Source organism: Fusarium oxysporum, chromosome IX (assembly GCF_013085055.1).
Source record: "Fusarium oxysporum Fo47 chromosome IX, complete sequence".
Taxonomy (NCBI): domain Eukaryota; kingdom Fungi; phylum Ascomycota; class Sordariomycetes; order Hypocreales; family Nectriaceae; genus Fusarium; species Fusarium oxysporum.
The window spans coordinates 3,086,166-3,108,449 of record NC_072848.1 but is presented as its reverse complement, the minus strand read 5'-3'; the positions used below and the strand labels follow the sequence as shown (position 1 = coordinate 3,108,449).

General features: G+C 44.5%; 7 protein-coding genes across 7 annotated transcripts; 4 read left to right on the top strand and 3 right to left on the bottom strand.

Moving 5' to 3' along the window:
• Positions 1 to 1,009: 1,009 nt before the first annotated feature.
• FOBCDRAFT_243909 (SCP-2 sterol transfer family protein) lies at positions 1,010 to 1,522 on the top strand (the record flags this gene model as incomplete). The annotated part of the gene is made up of 3 exons (XM_054706973.2): positions 1,010 to 1,025; positions 1,106 to 1,306; positions 1,359 to 1,522. The coding sequence occupies 3 exons, from the start codon at positions 1,010 to 1,012 to the stop codon at positions 1,520 to 1,522; spliced, it is 381 nt and encodes a 126-aa protein (XP_054562948.2).
• Positions 1,523 to 2,481: 959 nt separating this feature from the next.
• FOBCDRAFT_168756 (fungal-specific transcription factor domain-containing protein) lies at positions 2,482 to 5,272 on the bottom strand. The gene is made up of 7 exons (XM_059608440.1): positions 4,648 to 5,272; positions 4,236 to 4,549; positions 4,099 to 4,179; positions 3,437 to 4,041; positions 3,205 to 3,387; positions 2,762 to 3,127; positions 2,482 to 2,705 (listed from the first exon to the last, which is right to left on the bottom strand). The coding sequence occupies exons 1-7, from the start codon at positions 5,228 to 5,230 to the stop codon at positions 2,594 to 2,596; spliced, it is 2,244 nt and encodes a 747-aa protein (XP_059465911.1). The 5' UTR covers positions 5,231 to 5,272; the 3' UTR covers positions 2,482 to 2,593.
• Positions 5,273 to 5,799: 527 nt separating this feature from the next.
• Positions 5,800 to 6,714, bottom strand: FOBCDRAFT_145164 (DSBA family oxidoreductase; the record flags this gene model as incomplete). Its single annotated transcript, XM_059608209.1, has 5 exons — positions 5,800 to 6,192; positions 6,261 to 6,385; positions 6,440 to 6,480; positions 6,539 to 6,617; positions 6,672 to 6,714. The coding sequence occupies 5 exons, from the start codon at positions 6,712 to 6,714 to the stop codon at positions 5,800 to 5,802; spliced, it is 681 nt and encodes a 226-aa protein (XP_059465910.1).
• A 2,905-nt stretch (positions 6,715 to 9,619) lies between these two features.
• On the top strand, positions 9,620 to 10,703 carry FOBCDRAFT_144381 (short chain dehydrogenase; the record flags this gene model as incomplete). Its single annotated transcript, XM_054706970.1, has 4 exons — positions 9,620 to 9,716; positions 9,770 to 10,296; positions 10,349 to 10,405; positions 10,461 to 10,703. The coding sequence occupies 4 exons, from the start codon at positions 9,620 to 9,622 to the stop codon at positions 10,701 to 10,703; spliced, it is 924 nt and encodes a 307-aa protein (XP_054562945.1).
• A 681-nt stretch (positions 10,704 to 11,384) lies between these two features.
• FOBCDRAFT_243903 (acyl-CoA dehydrogenase-like protein) lies at positions 11,385 to 13,221 on the top strand (the record flags this gene model as incomplete). Its single annotated transcript, XM_059610561.1, has 9 exons — positions 11,385 to 11,468; positions 11,526 to 11,585; positions 11,667 to 11,819; positions 11,859 to 11,967; positions 12,058 to 12,132; positions 12,168 to 12,293; positions 12,338 to 12,798; positions 12,834 to 12,980; positions 13,102 to 13,221. 9 exons carry the CDS (start codon positions 11,385 to 11,387, stop codon positions 13,219 to 13,221), a joined length of 1,335 nt encoding a protein of 444 aa, XP_059465909.1.
• A 1,000-nt stretch (positions 13,222 to 14,221) lies between these two features.
• FOBCDRAFT_206840 (uncharacterized protein) lies at positions 14,222 to 15,155 on the top strand (the record flags this gene model as incomplete). Its single annotated transcript, XM_059609183.1, has 2 exons — positions 14,222 to 14,293; positions 14,349 to 15,155. The coding sequence occupies 2 exons, from the start codon at positions 14,222 to 14,224 to the stop codon at positions 15,153 to 15,155; spliced, it is 879 nt and encodes a 292-aa protein (XP_059467881.1).
• Positions 15,156 to 16,781: 1,626 nt separating this feature from the next.
• Positions 16,782 to 21,568, bottom strand: FOBCDRAFT_143441 (uncharacterized protein; the record flags this gene model as incomplete). Its single annotated transcript, XM_054706968.1, has 2 exons — positions 16,782 to 18,968; positions 19,019 to 21,568. 2 exons carry the CDS (start codon positions 21,566 to 21,568, stop codon positions 16,782 to 16,784), a joined length of 4,737 nt encoding a protein of 1,578 aa, XP_054562943.1.
• Between the last annotated feature and the right edge of the window lie 716 nt (positions 21,569 to 22,284).

The window sequence follows — 22,284 nt, the reverse complement described above, 5'->3', positions numbered from 1 at the left end:
AAACCTTAAATATAATTATTATTTATATTTAATAATTTAACTTTTATATTTTTTATAGTAAATAATTAAATTTTATTAAATTTTACTAATTATAATATTTACCTGCCTAATTACTTTTAATTATATTATAAAAAATAAATTTAAATATAAATATATTACTTAGTTATAATTTAAATTTAAATTAACTTATATTTTAATAAAATACTTTCTTAGACTTTATCTTTTAATTAATACTAATTTTATCTTATATTATTAATAATACCTTTTTATTTCTTATAAGCTTTTCTTATGAAGTTTATTATAATTTATTATATTTATTTTAAGTTGTCTTAGGAAGTTAAAAAGGTTATATATATTATATATCTCTATATTAACTTAAACTTTTAAAATTCTAAAAGGGAAAAGTATATAAGCTATAAAAGTTAATATAAGGCTTAGTTATAATAATACTTAATATACTAAGGTAAGTCTAATTAAAAGCCTAATTAACTTTTATTTTAAATATAAGTAAATAATAATAAACTTTTAAATCCACCTTCTTATCTAAGTTAAATATAACCTTAATAACTAAAACGTAAAAAAACACCTAGATATCTTTATAGTAGCCGCGCCGCGCTTTGGAGATATTATCTCTATACCTCAATGACTTTACCGTTATAGCCGAGGTGAAATAAGCTTAAATAATCGCCGAGAAACTCCTCGGCGTTTATCTCTATGCATGACATTATGAAACAGGGTCGTATGTCAGGATCTGACCATTATCATGTCAAGAAATATTCCATACTATGTCAACTGCCATCTTGGTCTAGCCTTATGCCGAGATAATACTTTGACACATGCAAACATAAATACACAAACACCGACTTGCACTGAACCATAAATAACGCGGCTCGACGCAAATATATAGTGCATGGTTTTAGAATTATAGCAAACATTTATAAATTAAACATCTCTGCTTCTTGCACTCTTGAATCATTCTGAATACACCTGGCCCTAGACGCACCCTAAGATGTCCCTAAAGAACCGTTAGTCCCTCTGCTACTACTTTACTAAACATGACTGCTCTTCCCACCTTCCTTGAACGTGACTGAGATCAAGATATTAGCCCACTTTCCTTCTTCGGTCGCGTTTGACATAATCCAACAAGCACTGAGTTCAACGGAGATTAAGCGTAATAATGCAATAAAACAATGCAACGCCGTCTTCTCCTTTGTTTTGACCAACACTGCCGGCGAGACCGATAGTTGGCACGTTGATCTCAAGGAAACCGGCAAGGTTGGGAAAGGTCCTTGCAACAACCCTACTGGTGAGTAAATGTAATTCTGAAGCCGTTCTTCATAGTGACAACACTATCTCAGTGACTCTCTTGCTTTCTGAGAAAGAGTTTGGCGACATATTTTCCAATAAAGTCAACGCACAAGAATTGTTTATGGCTGGAAAACTCAAGATCAAGGGCGATGTGCTAAAGATGACCAAGCTTGAAAGGATTCTTAAGAGCGACCAAATTGAATCCAGATTGTAAGCAGCATGCAGAGAACAAAGAGCCTATTCTTCCCTTCGAAAATGAGTAAGTGTGACAATCAGATGTGTTGAGACATCATTTATTCAAACATTCAACTTCTTGCATTATTGTTTCCTGTTGTTGGATAATCTCTAGTTTAAGTAATAAGCAATTCAACTCGTGGACTTTTCAGTTTACGCTCACACTAATCTTGGTCTTGATCTAAATGGTTAGGAGGGATATACCAGGAATAAACAAGCAAGAATCCCTTGTGTGCTTACATGCCGCCGGAGGAGGCCGCCATGTGAAATGAAAACTTCGACCTGCTCTGGAAATTTTGACCCTTACAGTAGAAGCAACAAAGTTTGATCCCGGGCTAAATAGGTGACCTCAAGCTCGGAGATGTTTTATCAAGGCATTCCTAGTATAACGCTTCAACTTTCAAGGACATGAAACGATTACTTCATGGAGATCCGGATAGATAGCCACTAAAGCCATCACAAGTTTAAGGAACTCAAGATGTAAGTGCACCTCACTCCCCAACAACCCCTATTTTCACGCTTATCTCGACGCCATACCTCTCTCTTTTCAAATCTTTACATTTAAGGCAGGGCGTAGTAACAATGGCGGCAATCATGTTGCAAAGGCCAAGGCTGACTATGCAGCGAAGCCAGGGCCTTAATTACTGAACTATTGACGGTCCAATGTTACCAGTGTTCTAGTACTCTCGTAAATATGTAGAGAAAGAGCCGATCACGCTAGCTCTATCCAGAGAATGGGAATGGTCCTTCCGTTCGGTTATCTATAGTCACTGTCTTAACCCCCTACTCCGTCTGGGGTCGGTATGTGTGCGTTTGTCATTAGCAGGACCGAATTGCTTTAAAGCCTGGCTTGCGAATAGCCAAAGTTACGATTGGTTAAGCGTATTGTGCATTGATGTTCAGCTAGTCATAGATTTCAAAGAAACGTATGTTGTGGCTGTCAATGCCGGTACAAATGATGCTTGATTCTATATGGGTAAATAATTACCATAGAGCATTGCGCCAAGGCACATGGCACTTTCTAATGCAGCTTCGGCTCTTCTATCTGGAATCAGTCTTCTGTAGGTAAGTCTGGATACCATCTAATGCGCTGGCTCGAAGGAGCATCATCCGGCGAATCCGTAGGGAAATGAAAGTCAAAATTTGAGCAGAACATGGCAAAGCTACGCCTCTCTTAGTTTTTGAGTAATAAATAGAGGCAGGCCAAACTTATACGTACTCATCTGCATCGAGGTCACCTTCGAACCCTGTAAAAGCAGAGCCGAGGTTCCTTATGATGTCTGTATTTGTGAAATCCTGGCTTTGTATCGGGCCATGCGATAAGCACGTCGTCTGCGTCTCGCGGTTCGTCATGGCTAAACGAGTGCCCTTGGGTGTCTCTTGCAGGGCCTGCCGATTTCTTATCTGAGTCTGTGCCTGGGAGAATAGCTGATGTAAAAGTGATGCTCCAAAGTATGTCTTCCGTAGTTCATTAGCGACAAGCATACACAAGTCGAGGCTGTGTTGTCCCAGTGTCGCTATGAGTGGTTTGCTCGATGTCGAATTCAGGAGATGAAACTGCATAGGTGGCACGAGGGCAATGCAACTACAATTCACTTCAATCAGCATTCAGCAGTTTCGTAAATTCAAAGCCGAAACATGAATGTCGAGGTCTGTACTGACACAATACTCTGACATGCCAAAATCATGTCTGCAGTTATTAGGGCCTCAAGGATTTTGTTAAACCCTGCAGCAGCCACCTGGGCTTTCCGCTCTATTGATGAGTACCATTCCTGAGACAGGCTGGATGAATGTTTCTGGGACAAGCTCAAAACATACGGCCGGTACAAGACCATTGAGACCGATCTAGACTAAAGATCAGCAGAGAAAGACCACAATTGGAGGAGGAAAGTACTGTAAAAACAGTTTCAGATGGCAGGCGTGATAGTAAACCATAAGATTCTCGGAGCTTATAAACCAGCTCGCTTTTCTATGTACTGTTGATATTCGCTTCTCAACCTCCACCACATCGGCTATGGTCGGCCTAATCTGGCGAGCTCGGTAATGCGTTGATAGTATATTTGATTGGATGACTGCGAGGTTTATCAACTCAACAAAGAGCTTGGACAAGTCGGGCATGCCAGCTGGAAGGTACTTTTCGCGAAGTGTGTCCGGAACACCTACTGCTAGCGCATCCAAATCAGCAGCGACTGGGAGTTGAGTGTCGCAATCGTCCAAGTTGATACGTACTGGCCTGCCCATACCAACGGAGAACCAAACATCTTGATGGACGCATGACCACCAGATAAGACGCCAGAGTCTCTGACGGTGTTGCGGTATACGACTTGCCGTGGAGTGAGGGTTTCGATGGAGTCCAGCTGTCTGACTTAGACCGATAGCGACTCCGATCCAATGCCACGGACCTGTCTTATCTTCAGTGTCGGATGAGTAAAAGCCCATTAGCAGGACAGCCTGTATCAATGTGGTTCTGTCTTTTTCGTGTTGCATATCGTATAGAGCCTACGCTACAGTGTTAGCCTTGATTGGAGATACACATGATGATGAACTTGGGCATACTTTTGCCTTTCGATATATCGAGCGCTTCATTTCCTTTCTAGTTGCATATCCGGCTGCCCGAACTACGTCCTCCACCAAGAACTAGCATGGATAAGTATGGCCAATGTCGAACTGGACTATGAACATTTTGAACTTACGTTGCATGCTGCGAGGTACATGGACCATAACAGATGAGCACTAACCCTATCGAGTGTGGCGCTTTCATGTTTGGGAAGAAAGTCTTGAACGTCGATAACGGGAAAGAACGGATGGACATAATGGAAGTATGCTCGAACCAAGCTATCACGTACCCGAGCTTCAGGGAATACGAATGCCCCCTTACGTCGCAAGTATTCTTGATCTTCCGGATCGAGTGAGGTAACTATACCATTCGGGAGAAGAAAGTGGCCGCTCTTGTCTGCTCCTTCCGGTTCGCAAATGTTTGCGATTGCGCAAATGCCTGTGGGATCACCTATGGTAGAGTTATGGATGTCAATCCCAATTCTGCGGAGCATGGCGCGAGTTTCTTGAGTGAGGCAACAAGGGAGAAATAGGACCGGGTTCTCATACCATACATAGGCGTATCAGCTGGGAGTGAGTCTGTGTTCAGCGCGTCGTCTTCCTCAAAGTGGCTGAAATGCGATGGGAATGGGCGATAATTGCTGGAGCATGACGCATTTGACCTCTCACTACAGGCTGCTACGGCCTCGGAAGCAATGGCATAGGTGCCATCTGGGCCTCTCAATAAGTCGCCTGGCTTCCCGATGCTGTTGATCCCTAGGACAGTACGATTAGAGTCACTGGTCGCCGGACGTGCGTCTAGCTCTAATTCTAGTGATGGAACAACGGTTATGGAATCATCTGTTTGGTCATGGTTACGAAAGAGACTGAATGACTCCGGAAACGCTTGTCGCGAAAGAGTAGCCGAGGCAGATGTTCTGGAGTGCGCTTGTTGAGCAGAGGGTCCGACTGACTTTTGTGACTTGCGAACTCGAGGCTCGCATTCTTTGTCATCCAATGAGCAGTTTGTGCAGGGTGGGCCAGACTTGGCCAGGCTACACCTCACTTTCCTATTATGGCAGGCCTTACAAGCGCCTCCAAGACGTTTGCGCAATGCTTGTCGGTTTGCTGTAGGAGAAGTTTGCCTCAACATCGTGAAAAGATTTGGCGAAAATGGACGGCTTGTAGGTATTCAGGTGGTATCGGGCCGGGTCGTACACATCCAACTTCCGCCTCGGCGATTTTTATATATGGAAAGTGGGTCCAGGGACAGAATTGTCACATGCATTGGCTCCAGCATATTCGGGCTCCAGCAGTTTTTACCGAGGTAGTAGCCCACAAGTTATCCCTGTTTCCAAATGATCCACACTTCCCGGCTACCGAGGAGCTCAAGCAACCCGACGCCCCCGAGGAAGTTTGAAAATGAAAGATAGGATAGCTTGCATCTGGAAAAACCACCAGTAGCACGCAAATGGGAACGGCAGCTTGATGGGCGCAACTGATGGATGTGGATCTAGATGATTTTCGCAGTCTTCCTGGGTGATATGTGTTCGTATATTGACGCGATCCGAGATGAATGAATAGACCTCTTTGATCAAGCGTTTTGCGACGGTCTGCACCACCACATATCGCTGCGTGTTACAGGGTTCAATACTAACGAATACACTAGGGACGAAGCGGATACAATCCGTTCTTGTCGGAATATATGATAAGAGAAATCATTTACAGCTTTCCAGAGACCAGGCCCTGAAGCTCCAAGTCTCGGTGTGGGAGGTCCAAGTAGTCCCACATGTAGTGAAACCTATCACTTCCAAAGAACGGTTCCGCATTTCCCTTGCCATCGTGCACCCAGAACCACGGGCATCCAAACGCACCAAGATCTTCAACGGCATGCTTGGTCACGTCATTCAAGGCTAGCTTAATCTCGGATGTTTGTGCAGCGTTCAGGATCTCCTCCGCCTCTTGTTTGTTGAACGTTTTAAGGAGCCCAGTGCGCATGTGTTCCTGCTTTGCCAGGTCGAGGTGTTCAAGCCACAATGACTCAAAGCATGACTGGAACAAATCCTCGAGTTTCTCGGGGTGCTTCATCTTGACATATGTAAGACAGCGTTGAGGCTAAATTGTTTGAAGTAGTATGTCAGATCGTGAATACATTCCTGCGGGAAGAAAGTTTGGGAGTATACCAGCAATGAGAGAATCGGGAAAAAATCAGGAGTCTCGAATTTGTGTCCAAAATACTTTTGAGCTCGCCTACCGTCATAAATAGAATAGCTCGCCTTGGCCGGAAGAGTCCATGGCGGCTTATTTCCTGTTCAATCTGTTATCAACAGCGGATCTTCACGCAAGATTACATGCACATTACCACTGCCGACGTTAATCCCCCCAAGAAACACGGGAATGAATCTATATAATTAGCACATAAGAACTGATTGATGGTTTTGTCTTTCTCCTCTGCACTCACTCGACTTCTACGCCCTGGGTTTCAAGGGCGCGTCTATTCTCGCGAAGATAGGAAAACGAGTAAAAGCTATAAGGTGAAACTGGAATGACATAAGCCCTCGAAGTGATGATCAAGGTCGAGGTAGACAACTTACCGCAATCAATATACGCCTCGATCTTCTTGTCGTGTGAAGGCATGATTGCTGTCGTTATGAGGACGTTAAAGCTGCTAGAATCGACTCTGCACTGTTTATGATCGCAAGCCGGAGGGATTGTCAAGATCAGTTCTTTTTAAGTCTACAAGTCCGTCTTAAGTGAGATGATAATTCAGCGAAGATGTCGTTCATAACTTCTGTTGGCGATTCTGATGCAGAAAAATGGTGTCGCGTTAGACTAGGGGCTACCTCGGCAGGTCAATGTTGGACTGAAGCTCCGCCGGCTACTGATGCATTTCGACCGCGGCTCTTAAATCTCGCATCCGAGGGATCTCAGAACGAAGTACGCCGATAAATACCACCGCGGTATTTCTCAACGTCAGACAACTCAGAGTGCTTCGCAGAGTGTATCTCGAGGATACGGTATTTGCGTGGATGCAAAGGCGCAGAGAAGGTGTCTTGAAGACCTCACTGACTGCACCTTCAGCTGGGTCCCGGGGTGGGGGCAGGTCCATACAGGCAAATTTCGTACCTCCTGTCTAACGAATTGTGTTGCCAGCCTGCCGAAAGTTGTTCCCTGACTAATTCGACGATGTTATTTGGCCCTTAGAGGCCTTTGATGGCATCTCAATAAGAGACTAGCGTGTGGCAATGTCTTTCTGTTAGCACAATTTTGATTGCCATTCAAGCGATTCAACTTTCGTTGCGATTTTATACCGCTTGCAGGTCGTGAATTTATATGTGAAATCAAATCAACCTACTCCATCTTGAACGTCACCATCCGTCTCCTCGATCAAATCACCTCGACCAACTTCATGTTTATTGATGTTTGAACCACCCTTCCTCAGCCGATGTGGGTCATTCGCGGCTCTCTTCCAGAAGTCTCAAGATGCTGCAAAGCGCTGATGAGCACGATGAGCAGAATTGCCAATTGCATACTAGGCTGTTCTATTCATATGATTGCTTTGGTGGCTAGGACCAATGAGCACATTAGGCTCCGAACCAACGTAGCGTTTATGTACACTTCGACTTTCCGAAAAAGCTTAGAGTTCGAAGTCGCTACTCGCCCTTCTCCTCACGACTCTCTTGCTCATTTATCCGCTCGTATAACTCATCAATAATACCCTGTAATTACGAGCAATCTGAGCACGCTTGAGTTATAATCTATGCAGAGTAAGATCAGATTGCATATCGATAAGGAAGAATACATGAACCCACGTAGGTGTAAGTAGCCCGTTTTCTAATGTGAGCGGATCCAGCATCAGCTTGACCAATCCAACCCGCCCGTACAAGTTAGATTTGGATTCCTTCTCAACTTTCCCAAGTACCTCAATGGCTCCCTTCACAGCGTTTCTGTTCTCCAGAGCTTTAAGCAATGAGTCGATGTTGCCACGATCAACGGCGTCTCCTGTAACCTTGGATGCGAGATCAGTAAATGACTCGGGATCTACCGCTATGAAGGCCTTGATGGACGTAAATGGCAGCGAACCAGGAGCAATTTCTGAGGTAAATATTCTCAATGCATTCCGGTGAAATATACTCCCCGTGGGATAGCTTGCGGAAGTCCTTAAGACGATCTATCAATCGGAATCAACCACGCTCATCAACCGAGCATATATCACCAGTGTGAAACCAACCATCAGGGTCCAGTGCTTTCGAAGTCTCGGACTCATTCCCAAAGTAACTCTTGAATGTTGACGGTCCACGGATACGCAGCTCACCTCTTAGATGCGACAAATCTGTGGCAAAGTAGTCTATGTCTTGAGCATCTTGGAAGGCTGACTTCGCATGCCGGTGTTACAGCACCGCAGGTACCAACTGCATAATCATTATCAAGTCGGCCCAAAGCCATCGAATATGTTTCTGTGAGCTCATAGGCTTGGATAAACTTGTTGGCAAACTCTATACAGAGAAGACGATGGAGTGAAGGATCCAAATGAGCGGCTGCCGACACATCGTCTTACAGCGGTCGAACCCGAATTGCGATGATATTTTCCTGGACCAGAGACGATCGTATAGAGAATGCTTGTTGGTAGCGGTTGAAGAGTTCTGTGAGATGTCTTGAACTTTTATGGAAACCACACGACGCGGCAAAGGCTCCAGTCACCCCTAGTTTATCCATAGTTGCCGCTTGATCGCAGTACCAAAACGATTGTAAAGCCTCGGAAGAGCTGTGAAAGCTGTTGGTCGCAACAATTTCATGTCCTCAATAAGTGCTGAAATGTCTCCATGAGAGTAACCAGTCGCATTTCCAGACCAGAGAGCTGCGTGCTCTGTGACACACTGATAGATGTGTGCAAGAGGGAGAACGAACAGATGACATCGTCAGCTCCACGCTTTGTCACGAGCATCGCACGACTAGTAGACGCAACAGCATTCCAATGTGCTAGCACCACACCTTTTGGATTCTCGGTCGCGCCAGATGTGTAGTTGATTCTTGGACACTGTTTTATCATTTGTCTCGGACCTGGTTGCTTTTGAACAATGCTTTGGCCAAAGCAACAACTCCGATCAGAGAGCTATCGGATAATAGTAACTAAGAGTAGACTACTCAACTCTCGCCTGGTCAAGACGGGTCGATAAAATATAACCAATTATTCTCTTCACTTTAAATTGGGTGCAAAATTTCCTCGGCGGCAGAATGATGAGTGGGCCCGCGACGACACCAAAATCCGAGGAACATTGGCTCCATTGAAACTTGATGTCGCACGCCCGGGGAACAGTTCCGAGGTGTTACAATCCCGAGAGTACTTCGAAACGCACGCGCAGACACTATAGCTTATCCCGCAAACTCGAGGGACCTCGGCATCTTACGGCCATGGAATGCTTATCATCGCAACAAGCCTGACCTAAAAAGAAAGGAACAGAAGTTCTTCTTCAAAATACTGCCTCGTACAACCAACTGAATAAACATCTTGCGAACCAAGGACCACTACCGACGTTCTGAAATGTCTCAGCTATCGCAACCTGTCGCCCTGGTCGTTGGCGCATCTCGCGGCATTGGCCGTCAAGTAGCTATTGACCTGGCTAAAAATGGGTTCAAAGGTACAACACGCAGCTTGTCTAGCTTAGTGGCTCTGGAACTAACTTGTTCGCAGTCGTTGTGGCAGCTAAATCCGTTAGCGATGCGACAAAGACGTCTCCTTTCCCCCCCGACCCAAATTCTAAACAGTCAACTATTACCACTGTAGCTCACGAAATCCGTGAAGCTGGCGGAGAAGCAACGGCGATCCAGGTTGATACGAGAAGTCCCGAAAGCATCAAGAACATGATTGAGTCCACGGTGAAAATGTACGCATCACTGGATGTGTTGATTTATAACTCAGGTGCCATTTGGTGGTCCTCGGTTGAAAAAACGCCCCTAAAGCGCTTCCAGCTCCTTTCCAGTGTGAACATGGAAGGCCTATACGCTACCGTCCAGGCTACGTTTCCGTATTTCGAGCGTAACGGCTGGAAGGGCCGGATCATAGTAGTCAGCCCCCCCATCTACTCTCGCTTCTTCAGAGGAAAGACAGCGTATGCAATGGGAAAGGTTGCAATGTCTGTGCTTACAAAAGGATTGGCCATGGACTGGAGAAGAGAAGGTAAGACAGAAATGGCCATCACCAGCATCTGGCCTGCTGTGGTACGTTGTGTTTAAATTCATAATAACTTGTCACTGGTACTGACGTCAACAGGGTATTCAATCAGCAGCAACGCCTGACCCAGCGCTGCTGTCTGAATTGAGAACGCCGGTTCGTCCACACTGTTGCTCAATTAAGCCACCGCAAGGAGCTAACGAACTGCCAGACAATCTTCTCGGATGCCATCCTAGAGATGCTAAGGACGCCCCCAGAACAGATCAGCGGATGTCTTGAGCTTGACGAAGATTTCCTCCGTAAGAAAGGAGTAACTGATTTCTCCAAATACAGCGTGGTGCCTGGGGCAAATCCGCGACGGATGCTCCCAGCTACACTTCCAGTATTAACAGTGCCGGAAGAGGACGAGGAGGTGTTTCGCGTTGATAGCACAAAGTCAAGATCCAATTTATAGACGGAGGATATGTCAAGGACCTGATGTATTAGTTATTCTCAAGAATTTTTCTATTAAGTTCTGATATCACAGTACGTCATTACTAGGAACGGTAGTCAAGACAAAAGTTGTATCCTTGAACACGAGTATATGACTTAGCTAGAGTTTCCTTATGATTAAGCATTATCGTATCTAGGGGAATGACCATTGAGGCTAAGCTCCATCTGAGAGTTTTTCTTATAACTTTGAAAAGTTGGTTAGGTAAGCTCCACTAACTCATGATTATCGAGGGTGAAGTATGAGGGTGCTCATTGACCATCTAGGTATTTCGTGAGCGTTCAGGCGATCAATTATGCCTCATAAGAAAGACAACAAGGTAATCTACTATAGTGAAGCACCGATAGGCCAGGCTTGAGAGTATGTGACATGTATCGAGGCCCAGAGTTCGATGCTCGGAAGTAGCAGTTAATTTACAACTCGCTAAACAGCCTTGGCAAAACATGAACCAATTTATCCTCGGGAATCGGACATGACCAAACGCCATGAAACATTCGAATCATCTACTGCCCCCTGGCAGGCAATTTGGAGTAAATAATAGGAAACGCTGCACTTATATAGTTTAATCTCTCCATCTCAAGAGCCTTTTTCTTCGACCCTGAAGTCCAACGTTTAGTTGAGGAACCCATTGTTAGCCAACTTTACATGTTGTCGACAACAGGCATTACGCGAGAAGAAGTTTCTCATCACATCAAGCCAGATGATCTTTGGTACATCGTAGATCACGAGGTATTTATGCAATTCTTATTTACAGAGAAGCAACTACTGACGGTATGTAACATTTAGGTCTATGATCTCACTGGCTTTGCCGAGGCTCACCCTGGTGGTAACGTGGTCCTCGAGCAGGTAGCTGGCCAGACGTGACAGCGGCTTTCTACAATCTTCATCGCCATAAAGCTCTCCAAAAATATGCAGACCTTTGCATAGGCACTCCTGATAAGCAACACCAGAAGTTTTGAACCTAAACCTGGAGACCTTAATCCCGTTCCGTATGCCGAATCTCCGTGGCTTCGTCCGGAGTTCAGCAGCCCCGACTACACAGAAAGCCATCACCGCCTACAACAAGCCACAAGAAAATTCGTCGAGATATACGTAATACCTGAAGCTCAATAAAAAGAGAGGAATGACGCATATATCAGGCAAAAGCTTGTTGAAAGGATGGCAAAAGATAGCATCCATGCCATGCGTCTAGGCCTAGGGGAACATCTCCATGAACGTACCCTCCTAGGTAGTGTTATTCAGGGCAAGGACTTTGACTCTTTCCACGAGCTGGTCGTGTCACAAGGACTTGCTAGGATCGGTGCATGAGGCTTCGCAGATGGAATGCTGGGTGGTCTTGTCATTGGCCTTACCGCGGTGGTACGCCGGCTTCCTCATGGAGATCTCAGAACGAGTGTTATCAACGAAGCTCTAGCGGGGAGGAAGAAGATTTATGTCTTGCAATTAGCGAGACCTTCGCCGGCAGTGACGGTACCGGAATTCTGACGACTGCAGCGAAAACTCCAGATGGCAAACATTACGTCGTATCCGGAGTCAAGAAATGGATCACGAATGGTCAATTTCCGATTATTTCATCACTGGGTGCAAGACAAGCAGAGGATTCTCTGTTCTTCTTATCCCAAGGAGTGAAGGCGTTACAACGAAGACTATCAAAACATCCTACTCCGCTACAGCGGGTACTGCTTACGTGCAATTTGACAAGGTTATGGTTCCTGTTGATCATCTGTTTGGCGAGGAGCATCAGGGATTCACCGTCATTATGAGCACCTTCATAAATGAACGTTTCGCCATGATTTGCGGATCCATCCGAGGCACCCGAGGTATTGTCGAGGGGTGTCTCAAATGGTGCGACCAGCGAATAGTTTTCAAGCGCAGGTTGGTTGACCAGCCCGCCAGTCAGTCCAAGCTCGCCAAGATGATTGCGAGCGTTGAGCCAGCGCAGGCATGGTTAGAGCAGATCACCGAGCAGATGCTCAAAATGTCATACATTGAACAAGCAACCCATCTTGGCGGCCACTTAGCATTACTCAAGCCTTTCACCAATAGAGTAGCTCACGAAGTCGCCGATGAAGCCGTGAATATTCTTGGCGGCAGCGCTTTGATACAACTGGTATGGGAAGGTGTGTTGAGAAGTTTCAGCGAACCTTTAAGTCCGATGCAATACTGGGTGGTGCTGAGGAGATCTTATCAGATCTAGCAGTGAGGCAGGCGATGAAGAAGTTTCCAAGAGCATGTTGTAAGGTTGGAAAGACTGCAAGGGAGAGCAGGTTAGAGTTGCTTTGCTTTGTTTGTCGCATTCTCTTAAATTTCAGATACTATTAAGCTTTGCCTGATGCTGTTATTTCTATGCATGGTAGTTCAGTACATCGTTCGGGTGGCATATTCCTTGCCTTTGGATGCTCGCTTGAATCTTGGACCAACTTTTGCTTCTTCCCTTAAAGATTGGCCGCAGGCTTTGACGACTTTACTTTTCTATGGCTAGTGTGCATTGTTTGCTGACCATCGTCTCGATTTTGGCTTCGTTAATCACTTTGTTGTTCATTCGTGGTTATGGCGACAAACTAATCTCAATCATTCGTATTCTTTGGAGCGCTTGCAAGAGGCTTTCAAGAGATACAAAACGATGTCTCCAGCATCGAAATGATCCTTGGGAAGCAGCTCATAAAGGAATTAAGTCATTTAATCTCTTTCATACTCATCGAAAAATAGGTCGAAAAACATCCTGATCAAAGTCCAACGGCATTCTTGTGGTCCTGTATGAACAGGTACCGGTCCAAGATAAGCCAGGAATGGGTCTGAATTGTCCAAGAGACTTTCATGTAATGACTTGACTTATGGGTTCGCTCTCGATTAGCACGCTTTGCTATCACTGACTAGCTTGCTTGACTACTTGCTTCAACCATGCATATTGCAGGAATATCTGGACACATAATAGTAATGACAATTGCCATGTGATTCCCGCTGTCCGATTCTGATGAATCGACCTCTTCGGCATGAGTCATCTACATAGTTTTATCTTTGCCGCTCTCTTCCATCTTTCAATTTGTCCACAGAGGTAAGCAACACCGAGGCTCAGCTTTTTTCAATGTCTGCCTTATGCGAGGATCCCTTGTCTACCTATAGTTAACGTGTTATGGAAAATGGATTCAAGGCGACGCTCCGTCTTGTTCACCTTTCTCCTCGGGTGCCCGTGCACGAATGGCCTTGGATGTGGGGTATCGCAGGCGTTGGCCTCGGCGATTCTCGAGCGTGATACGACTAAGAACCGCTGTTATCCTCTGCCGAGGTCGAGGCGTCTACAGCGGGGCGGGTTGAGAATTTCTCGAACATCGCTTTAAATTAGAAAAATATCTGTTTTATTTACTGTATCGCTGACGTCTTGAACCTCTTGGCACCTACTCTAATTATTTTTTTCGTGAAGTCTCATGCACGAACATAATCCTCGACCAACTTCAAACCTGCGTTAACACCAAACCTAAAACATGGAGGCATGGATATGGGTAATAGGTTTACTTTTCATATTCGGCCTAAAGAATATGCCCTTGATCTGGCATGTAAGTGTGGAACTTGGCTTTACTGATCTCAACCAATTGACCTGAAGCTTGGTAGTTCCGTTTTTTCCGCGCTCTCGCAGCTGGGATGCTTGTACATCGCAAGGCAAAGCCTTTATTTCAACCCAGTCACATTTTCCTTCCAGCAGTATCTGCAAGTCGATCACCACCAATGGAGTGTGACTTTAACCTCCATAAATCGAATTCTACCTACTTCACCGATCTCGACGTATCCCGAGCGTATCTTTCCGGTATTCTCTTCGGGCCACTATTCCTAAAGGGCCTTAATGGCCAGCGATGCAACCTAATTGTCGGCGCTGTGGCTTGTTCATTCCGCAGGGAAATCAAGCCTTATCGAGCATATGAGACTTGGACGAGGATTGCGAGCTGGGATGATAAATGGATTTATATGGTGACTCACTTTGTGTCAAGTCGCACTTCTGCGTTACCCCCAGACATATTGAAGTCAGGAGCTGACAACCGAAAAAACGAAAGTGAAAAATACCCGCAGGTCTCTCGATCTGATACCACAAAAGGGGCCGTGCTAGCCTCTGCTGTCACGCAATTTGTCTGCAAGCAAGGGAGAAGGACAGTGCCCCCCGCGCATATTCTAGCTGCGTCTGGCCTACTAAACCGCACACATTTAGCTTATCAGCATAGCAGCCCATTATCACCCAGTTCGTTTTTCGATAAAAGAATGCGACTAGATGACACTATCTCAAAGCCAGAAGCACTTATACCAGCAGATGTTGAAGCAATAAGGAGGACAAATCTGTTAGTTGTCCAGCTACAAGGCGGCTGGGGCAAGGTTCACGAACTTTTCCAACCCGATGACACTATTCTCGGCTGTCACAAATGTATTTAAGGGTAACAACCCGCTCTCTAGCTTAGCTCTGCTAGTCGCGCCGACTACAATAGCCTCTATAGCACAGTATTCCGGCTTTATAATTAAGTAATTAATAAGCTAATTTTGCCAAGTTCTAATTTGAAGGTACTTATAGAGTATAGTCTCAAACCGATGGATCCCTGTTATAATGCCTAATACTATAATATATAGTCTTTATAAATTCTACTAATTATATTAAGAGTATCTCTTTTAGTTATAATCCTCTTTTATTAGATTACTTAAATTATAATATACTTATTTTTTAGTTTCCTACTTGTTATTAATTAAATATTAATTTATAATTTAACTTAAGGATAATAATTTAATAATTATTAATTACTATTAATTAATTAAACTTCAAATTAATTAATAGTAAATAATACTTAGTTTTTATAACTCAAAATTAAAACATAATATAATATATATACTAAGCAAGCGGGACAAACAAGCAAGCAGGACAGTACCCTATACACTTTAAGATTAAGTTCTTAAAAGCTAATAAAAAGCTTAAATTAAGCCTTTAATAACTATAATTTTAATAGCATATATATAAGTCTTAAATTAAATTATATTATTTTTCTTAAACTTTAAAAAGAATTATTTATAGCTATATAACTCTAAAGTCTATTTATACTATAAAATGCATGATATTTTAAGGTTTTCTATGTAAAATAAAATAGTTAAAAATCTTTAAAAAATATTACTTAATAAAGCTAACTATACCATTATAAAAAGTATTTTTTCTATATTTTTTTTAGCTATTTTATTTAACATTTAACTTACTATAAGGTAGGTTATTCTTAGCTATACAATGCAGTGTCCTGCTTGTTTATTTGTCCCGCTTGCTTATTATATAGATTATTTTTATAATTATAAGTTAGATTAATATATTATCTTAAGTATTATTCTTTTTAACTTTTAATAATAATACCTTATGTCTATTATACGTAATAGATTTAGGTCCTTGTTTTTATTAATATAGTTTTATATTCTATATTCTCTATTAGATTTAGACCTATATGTACCACGCAGTTAAGATACGATATATCACATACTAGACAACCCTGTTCTAATTAGCACTAGTATTCCAGCATATAAAATAATATTAAGTCAACTCTACACCCCGGCAATAATTAACCCTACCAGGGTTAAAATAGGTTAATAAAATCAATTCTACTAAAGTTAATTTTAAACTATACGACTGGGGTCACAGACTTATATAAGTAAGAATATCTGTCTTATGGACATGCACAAGGTAGTGCCGCAGTCATTAAGATGGTATATCATGGAGCTCGCGGATCCCAAGGTTGAGTGGGTGATAATAAATCGTTGGTTCGTACAGCAGCACGGTCTGGTTTGTGTCTTAAAGAAACGAGCAGAAGCAATGTGAGAGATATATGTTAGAAGTAAACTCCTTACAGAAAGCTATTTAAGCATAGGAATTAGAACGCCTAATACAATATCAGACACAGGGATACTACTTTATTACATAGCCTTCAACGCTCAGGTACTCAAGATATAGTAGATTTATTCAATTGGTGCGTGATTAATTGCCATGACTAGCTATGCCTACGCAAACAGACATACAGGCGATACCTAACTTTATCAATCGTCAAAACCAAACATTATCAACTGATCAGAGCTGTTGCGAATTACAACAACCGATTCCGTGACAAGGGCATTGGAGCTCGGCCTGTGCTCAGGTGGCAACCAAACAATTCTCTCACCATCCTTCGTCAGCCAAGTTCCATGAAAACCGATTCCATAGCCTTGAATGGCAAACGGTACATTTGAGGGTTCATTTTGATCGTCATTGTTCTGGATGCCATCATTTTGACTTTCAATATTGGAAGGCCAGCAGTCTGGTATCAAACGGCCATGATCAGTCATGAGTGATCTATTGTCAGGGCTGAACGATAATTGTTCAATCTGCCACTCAGTCTTGACTTTCAGAAGGCAGCTTTCTGCTGCGATTTGCCAAATGGAAATCTCCCCTGTCGAGGTTGCGTGTGCAAGTAATTTTCCATCAGATGAATAGGCAATGGCAAGTGACCAGCCATCAGATTCGAATATGCGCTTCTGGGCGTCTTTGGTTCGTAAGTCCCAGACTTTAATATTACCATGCATATCTCCAGCTGCTAGAGAGAGCCGATCAGGCGAGAATACTAGACACGAAACATCTTCCGATTCAAGTTCATATATGCTCTGATCTGCCAGGTTATGAACTTCAATGATATGCTCTCCTTGACTAAATGCGAAATGTGAGTCATCTGTTGAAAATGCCATGGACCAATGACATATCGTAGCGAGTCGAAGGTCTACTTGACCTGCCTCAAATGTATGCACACACACCCCTGACGCTTCGATGTTCCAAATCTTGACAAGGAACGCGCACTGAGTTGCAAGCATATTTCCTGATGGGGAAAAGATTATCGCAAAGACAGGAGAATCGTGTCCCTCAAGTGTAAGCAAACTGCTGCCTGGATGTGTCATATCCATGATCTCGATAATGCCGTCTTCAGAACCTGAGGCAAACCTCTGACCATCTGTAGAAATTGCCATAGCTTGTATACGTTTGCGAGTTTCATTCGTCTCGCTGCCATCTTTGATTGCCTTCGGATCCCATATTCCAATCTGGCCATTAGCTCCAACTCCCCCTACAGCGAGCCACTGTCTGTCGGCTGACCAGGCCATTGCCATGGGAAGACCGCTTCCAGCCCCTGTTCCAGTTCGGGGGTTTGCATATGCAACGGCTCCGGTAGTGGCATCAATTATGGCGAGCCGGAATGGGTATTCAGTGCACGTTGCAACCTGTTTACCGTCATTTGAAATGGCTGAGGGCCTCTGCGGTGTTGGCAATGGTCTCCCAGCTGGATATTGGCCTGAGGGCGGGAGCGCGTACCCGTCTTCTCTCAGTAATTCTACCACTCGATTGGAGTCTACCTCGGTGAATTTCCAAATCGAATGACCGTGCTCGCCAAAGGCGTGTCCCACCCATGTTCCCTCTGAAGAGAAAGCTGATGTTAAAAGTCGTTCCGGATGGATCTCAGGGTAGTTGGTCCATTCGCAGCCAACTATATCCCGGACGCCAGGTTGTTCTGAGCCAAGCAAGATACGCTGGCTGTCAGATGAAAAGGAAAACCGAATTTCAGGTCCGATCGGAAGTCGTTGCTGAACTGTAATACTGTAAATGCAATCACCCGTTTTCGCATTCCGAATCTGAACCTTCGGCTCACACGACCAAGAGGCGAGCCATTCGCCATCCGGGGAGAAAAGAAGACCAATAATAACAGTTCCTCGAGTATCGACTCTTTGACTCTTTATGAATTCCTTTGGCTTGGTATCCCAAAATGCGATTGTGCAGTTTTCAGATGCTGACGCAAGGCAGGAACTGTCACTGGAAAATGCAACTGCATGCACCTCTACATAAGGGCTGTTTATAGTCTGTAGACAAACACCCGTCGCCACGTCCCAGATCCTGATTGTGTAATCATGAGAGGTCGATGCTAACCATTGGCCGTTACCAGAGAAGGCCATATTGGATACTGTAGATGTATGGCCTTCGAGCGTCTGTACACAAGGATCCCAGTCTTCCGAAATAGGTAGATTAAGCCATGACGTCTCGAGAGTATGTTGTTTGAACGTCTGTCTTGCCAATGAAGTTCTAGGACTGAAGAAAAGCCCGGATGCATAGGTTTGTAAGGGAAACTGTTCGATTGCACTTTTGAAATACAGGGCGAACCGATTGACGTCTCGCAGGACACTAATCAATTCGAGGTATTCTGTACCAAGCTGGGACTTCGTTAGAACAGGCACGCATGACATATGGAACAGGGACATACCACTAGATTCTGCAGCTTTTGAATTTCCAGCATTGCGATAGGCACCTTTCCAAGGAGCGAACAGGCCTCTAGCCAGTAGAGCACCGATATTTTGAGGAATTCGAGGGTGGCACACGCAACTTTGTCGTCGAATATCGAGATGTGATCGGCCCAGTAGCAACAGGCATACTTGACCGGGGACAGGGGATCCAAGGCATCCTTCCGGCCAATATCCAGTACATCTGCACCCGGTTTCTTAAGGTCATAAATGTCGTACTTGAGCGTCTTCTTCATCGTCTCCAACATTGAAATTACGATAGTGTGATGACAACGCAGAATGTTTTCTGATAACTGGTCCTCCTTCTCAGCTTCCCAGATAAACTCCTTTGCAAACTGGTCTTCCAACAAGAAGTCCTTCGCGGATTGATGCATAAACGAGACTAAGTTTCCTGTGACAACTAGAAACCCTTTGCAACGCAAGACTTGTTTCTTCAGGGCATCAAGTCTATTCGAATGCTGGGAGAGGGACTGGGCACTAGACGACAGTTCTCCCAATGATATAGGACGGTGCACAAGGGTGGCAACTGCTAAGATGTCCCTGCATTGCGATGCATGGCGGGAATCTTTGACCTCCTGCATTATGCGCCTATAAAGGTCTTTCAGGCCAGATGGAAATCCTTTCAGTGTATCGAGGATTTGCCAATCATCGATGTCGTTATCCAGCAATTTCTGACAGGCTAAAGCCACCCAGAGAAAGGTGCTGCCGGACTTTTCGGCGAAGATATTATGAACCTCGGCGTCGAGTTTAGTCTCCTTAATTCTCTCGAGTTCTCCCACCTTGAACTGGATAAATGCATCAACAGCATTTTTAATCGATGCCTTGACTTCCTCGTTATCTTCGAGAGACACAATGACTCGTTGTGAGGTCAATGTTTTCTTCATAAAGGCGTCTTGAAATTCCACCCAGTTACGACTCGACACAATCCACCTTACTTGAGAATTCTCATTACCGCAAAAGTCCATAATCAGATCAAGGAGTTTTTTGTTGTCTTTGGTGCATTCGTCAAGGGCGTCGATTATGATTGTGGTACCCTCAGGGGCCCGATTGCTGCTGTCTGATATCATTCTCCTTAAGATGGATGACAGAATTTCCCAATTGTTTGGTCCGTTGAACGCCTGCTCCCCTGCGCTGTCAAATTCACTGCGCACATGGGAGACTAGAGCAGGATGTTGATGGGCAAGACTCCAGATTATCCCCCGAAGAACAGCTGTAGCATTGTTCTGATGATCCCTCGTGGCTTGGCAGAAGAAGCATGAAATTAAGCTCGGTGTCGTCTCATCAAGGCGATCAATGATGCCACAAAGGAGCATTGTCTTGCCTTTCCCAGGGTCCCCTTTTATCCAAAGCAGTTTGTAATCAGGGTCTTGTTGCCAAGTCTGGAAACCCTCAGTGAGGAAAATCCAGGAATAGCAATGAGACAAAAGCCCACCCTTCTCTTCTTCAATCCGCTCCTTATCATAGAGTGGATTAGTTATATAGAGAGCCCGAAGACACAGTCTATTGCTTTCGTCCTCATTGAGCTTCTTTTGCTGCTCGGTCTGGCGATCGATAGCCTTCTCAATGCTTTTAACACCAATAATCAGAGTCTTGAGCCTGTCGCGGGATTCTGTCGTATTGTACTGCTGAGAATGCTTATCAAATTCTTTTTCTGAGGCCTCAATTTCCTTGAGCTTGCCATTCCAGTAGTCTATATTGACCACACTCTTCAGGAATGCAGTGGCCCGGTTCTTTTGAAAGTAGCACACACTCTCTATCAGGTAACAAAGAAACTTCTGGTACAAGTCAAGTACAAGTGGCTGGAGCTCAAGTCGTAGTTTTGTCAATGCGGTCTCTTCAACGTCTTCCTTTGACTCCAAATTGTCTTCAAGGAGAAGTTCTGCGAGGTTCCAGTACCAATTGACACGAGAAAGAACGTGCTGGAGCCCCTCGCGATGGATGCCTGGCTGCTTCGCGGGGTTTGAAATGACTTCAAGGATGAAACAAACTCCTACCCACGGGATTGCAGCTTGCGGAACGGCTGATACGGCTGGTTCAACTAGAGCTCTCACTGTGCCAAAGAGTTCCAGTCCATCGTTCACCTTCTCGTAGATCTTGGCTTCCTTTTCAGTCTTGGACAGGCCGATCTGGACGAGACGTTGCATGTGACGCCACCGCTCCTCATGGGAGCTCCCAAGTGAGACTGAATCGGTATCGGGGTTGTCTTTCTTGAGCTCGGACACGAGAATCTCTTCATATTGGGCGATGTACTTATTTTCACTCTCTCGGAGCTTATCATAGGCCTCATTCCATAATTGCTCTTGGAGCTTGTTCTGCTTGCTTTCTTTTTTTGATTCATTGCCGGCAAGAGGTGGTTGGCTATCGACAGGAGGTGGTTGGGGATCTGTAATTTTGTCGGGAAGCTTGGATGGGCGCGGATTATCGACTGGTGATGAAGCCGTTTTGGGCTCTTCTTTTACTTCTTTCCTTTCTTTCGCGTTGAGATATTTCTTAAGTCTCTCTAGGCCACCCATATCGATTGATTTATGGAGTGATAGTCTGAAACAAATAAAGTAGCTGGTCGATAGCTGTAAGGTCCGCAGTCAGGGAGAGGGGTTGAGAAAGTGAAAGTTCGTTCCTCTATGATTGATTCTCTTGTTGTCTGAGTCCCTTTTCATATTTGTCCCCTGTCCCAGCAGGCCCTTACTACGTAATAAGGCGGGGTAAGGCAGCCATGGACAAGTGAATCTTGAATGCGCCTCATAACGCCACCCAGCAATTTTCATCCACTGTAGCTTGGGCAGCAGTGTCGGGAGCTTGTGTTGATCACTTCTACATGTTGTTTGCAGTAAACTAGTCAAAGCGGTCGAAATCTTATCTCTCTCGCACTTACTAAGTCCAATCCGTGTCAAACTGTCATTGGTGTTGTTTAGGGCATCAGCACCTTTGTCCCACTGATGCAGCTGTGGCGTTCTTCTTGCATCGTCATTCGCTTTCATTCTGCACCTATATTTCAGCTCTCCAACAAGCTCGTTCTTGATCTGCATGGTATCCATATTGATCTGCAGATGGCAGATGGATGAGCAAACCGGAAACAATCCTCCTCCGAACGCCTTCGGAGCACTCACTCACATTACGAAAGGCCCTGCGTGGCTCCGGCGCCGTCTGACGGACCCATATTACTAGCTAGGGCCGTGTGGTGGGATCGCCGAGCCACAGAAAGGAATTGTCAAGAAAGTGTATTGGCCAT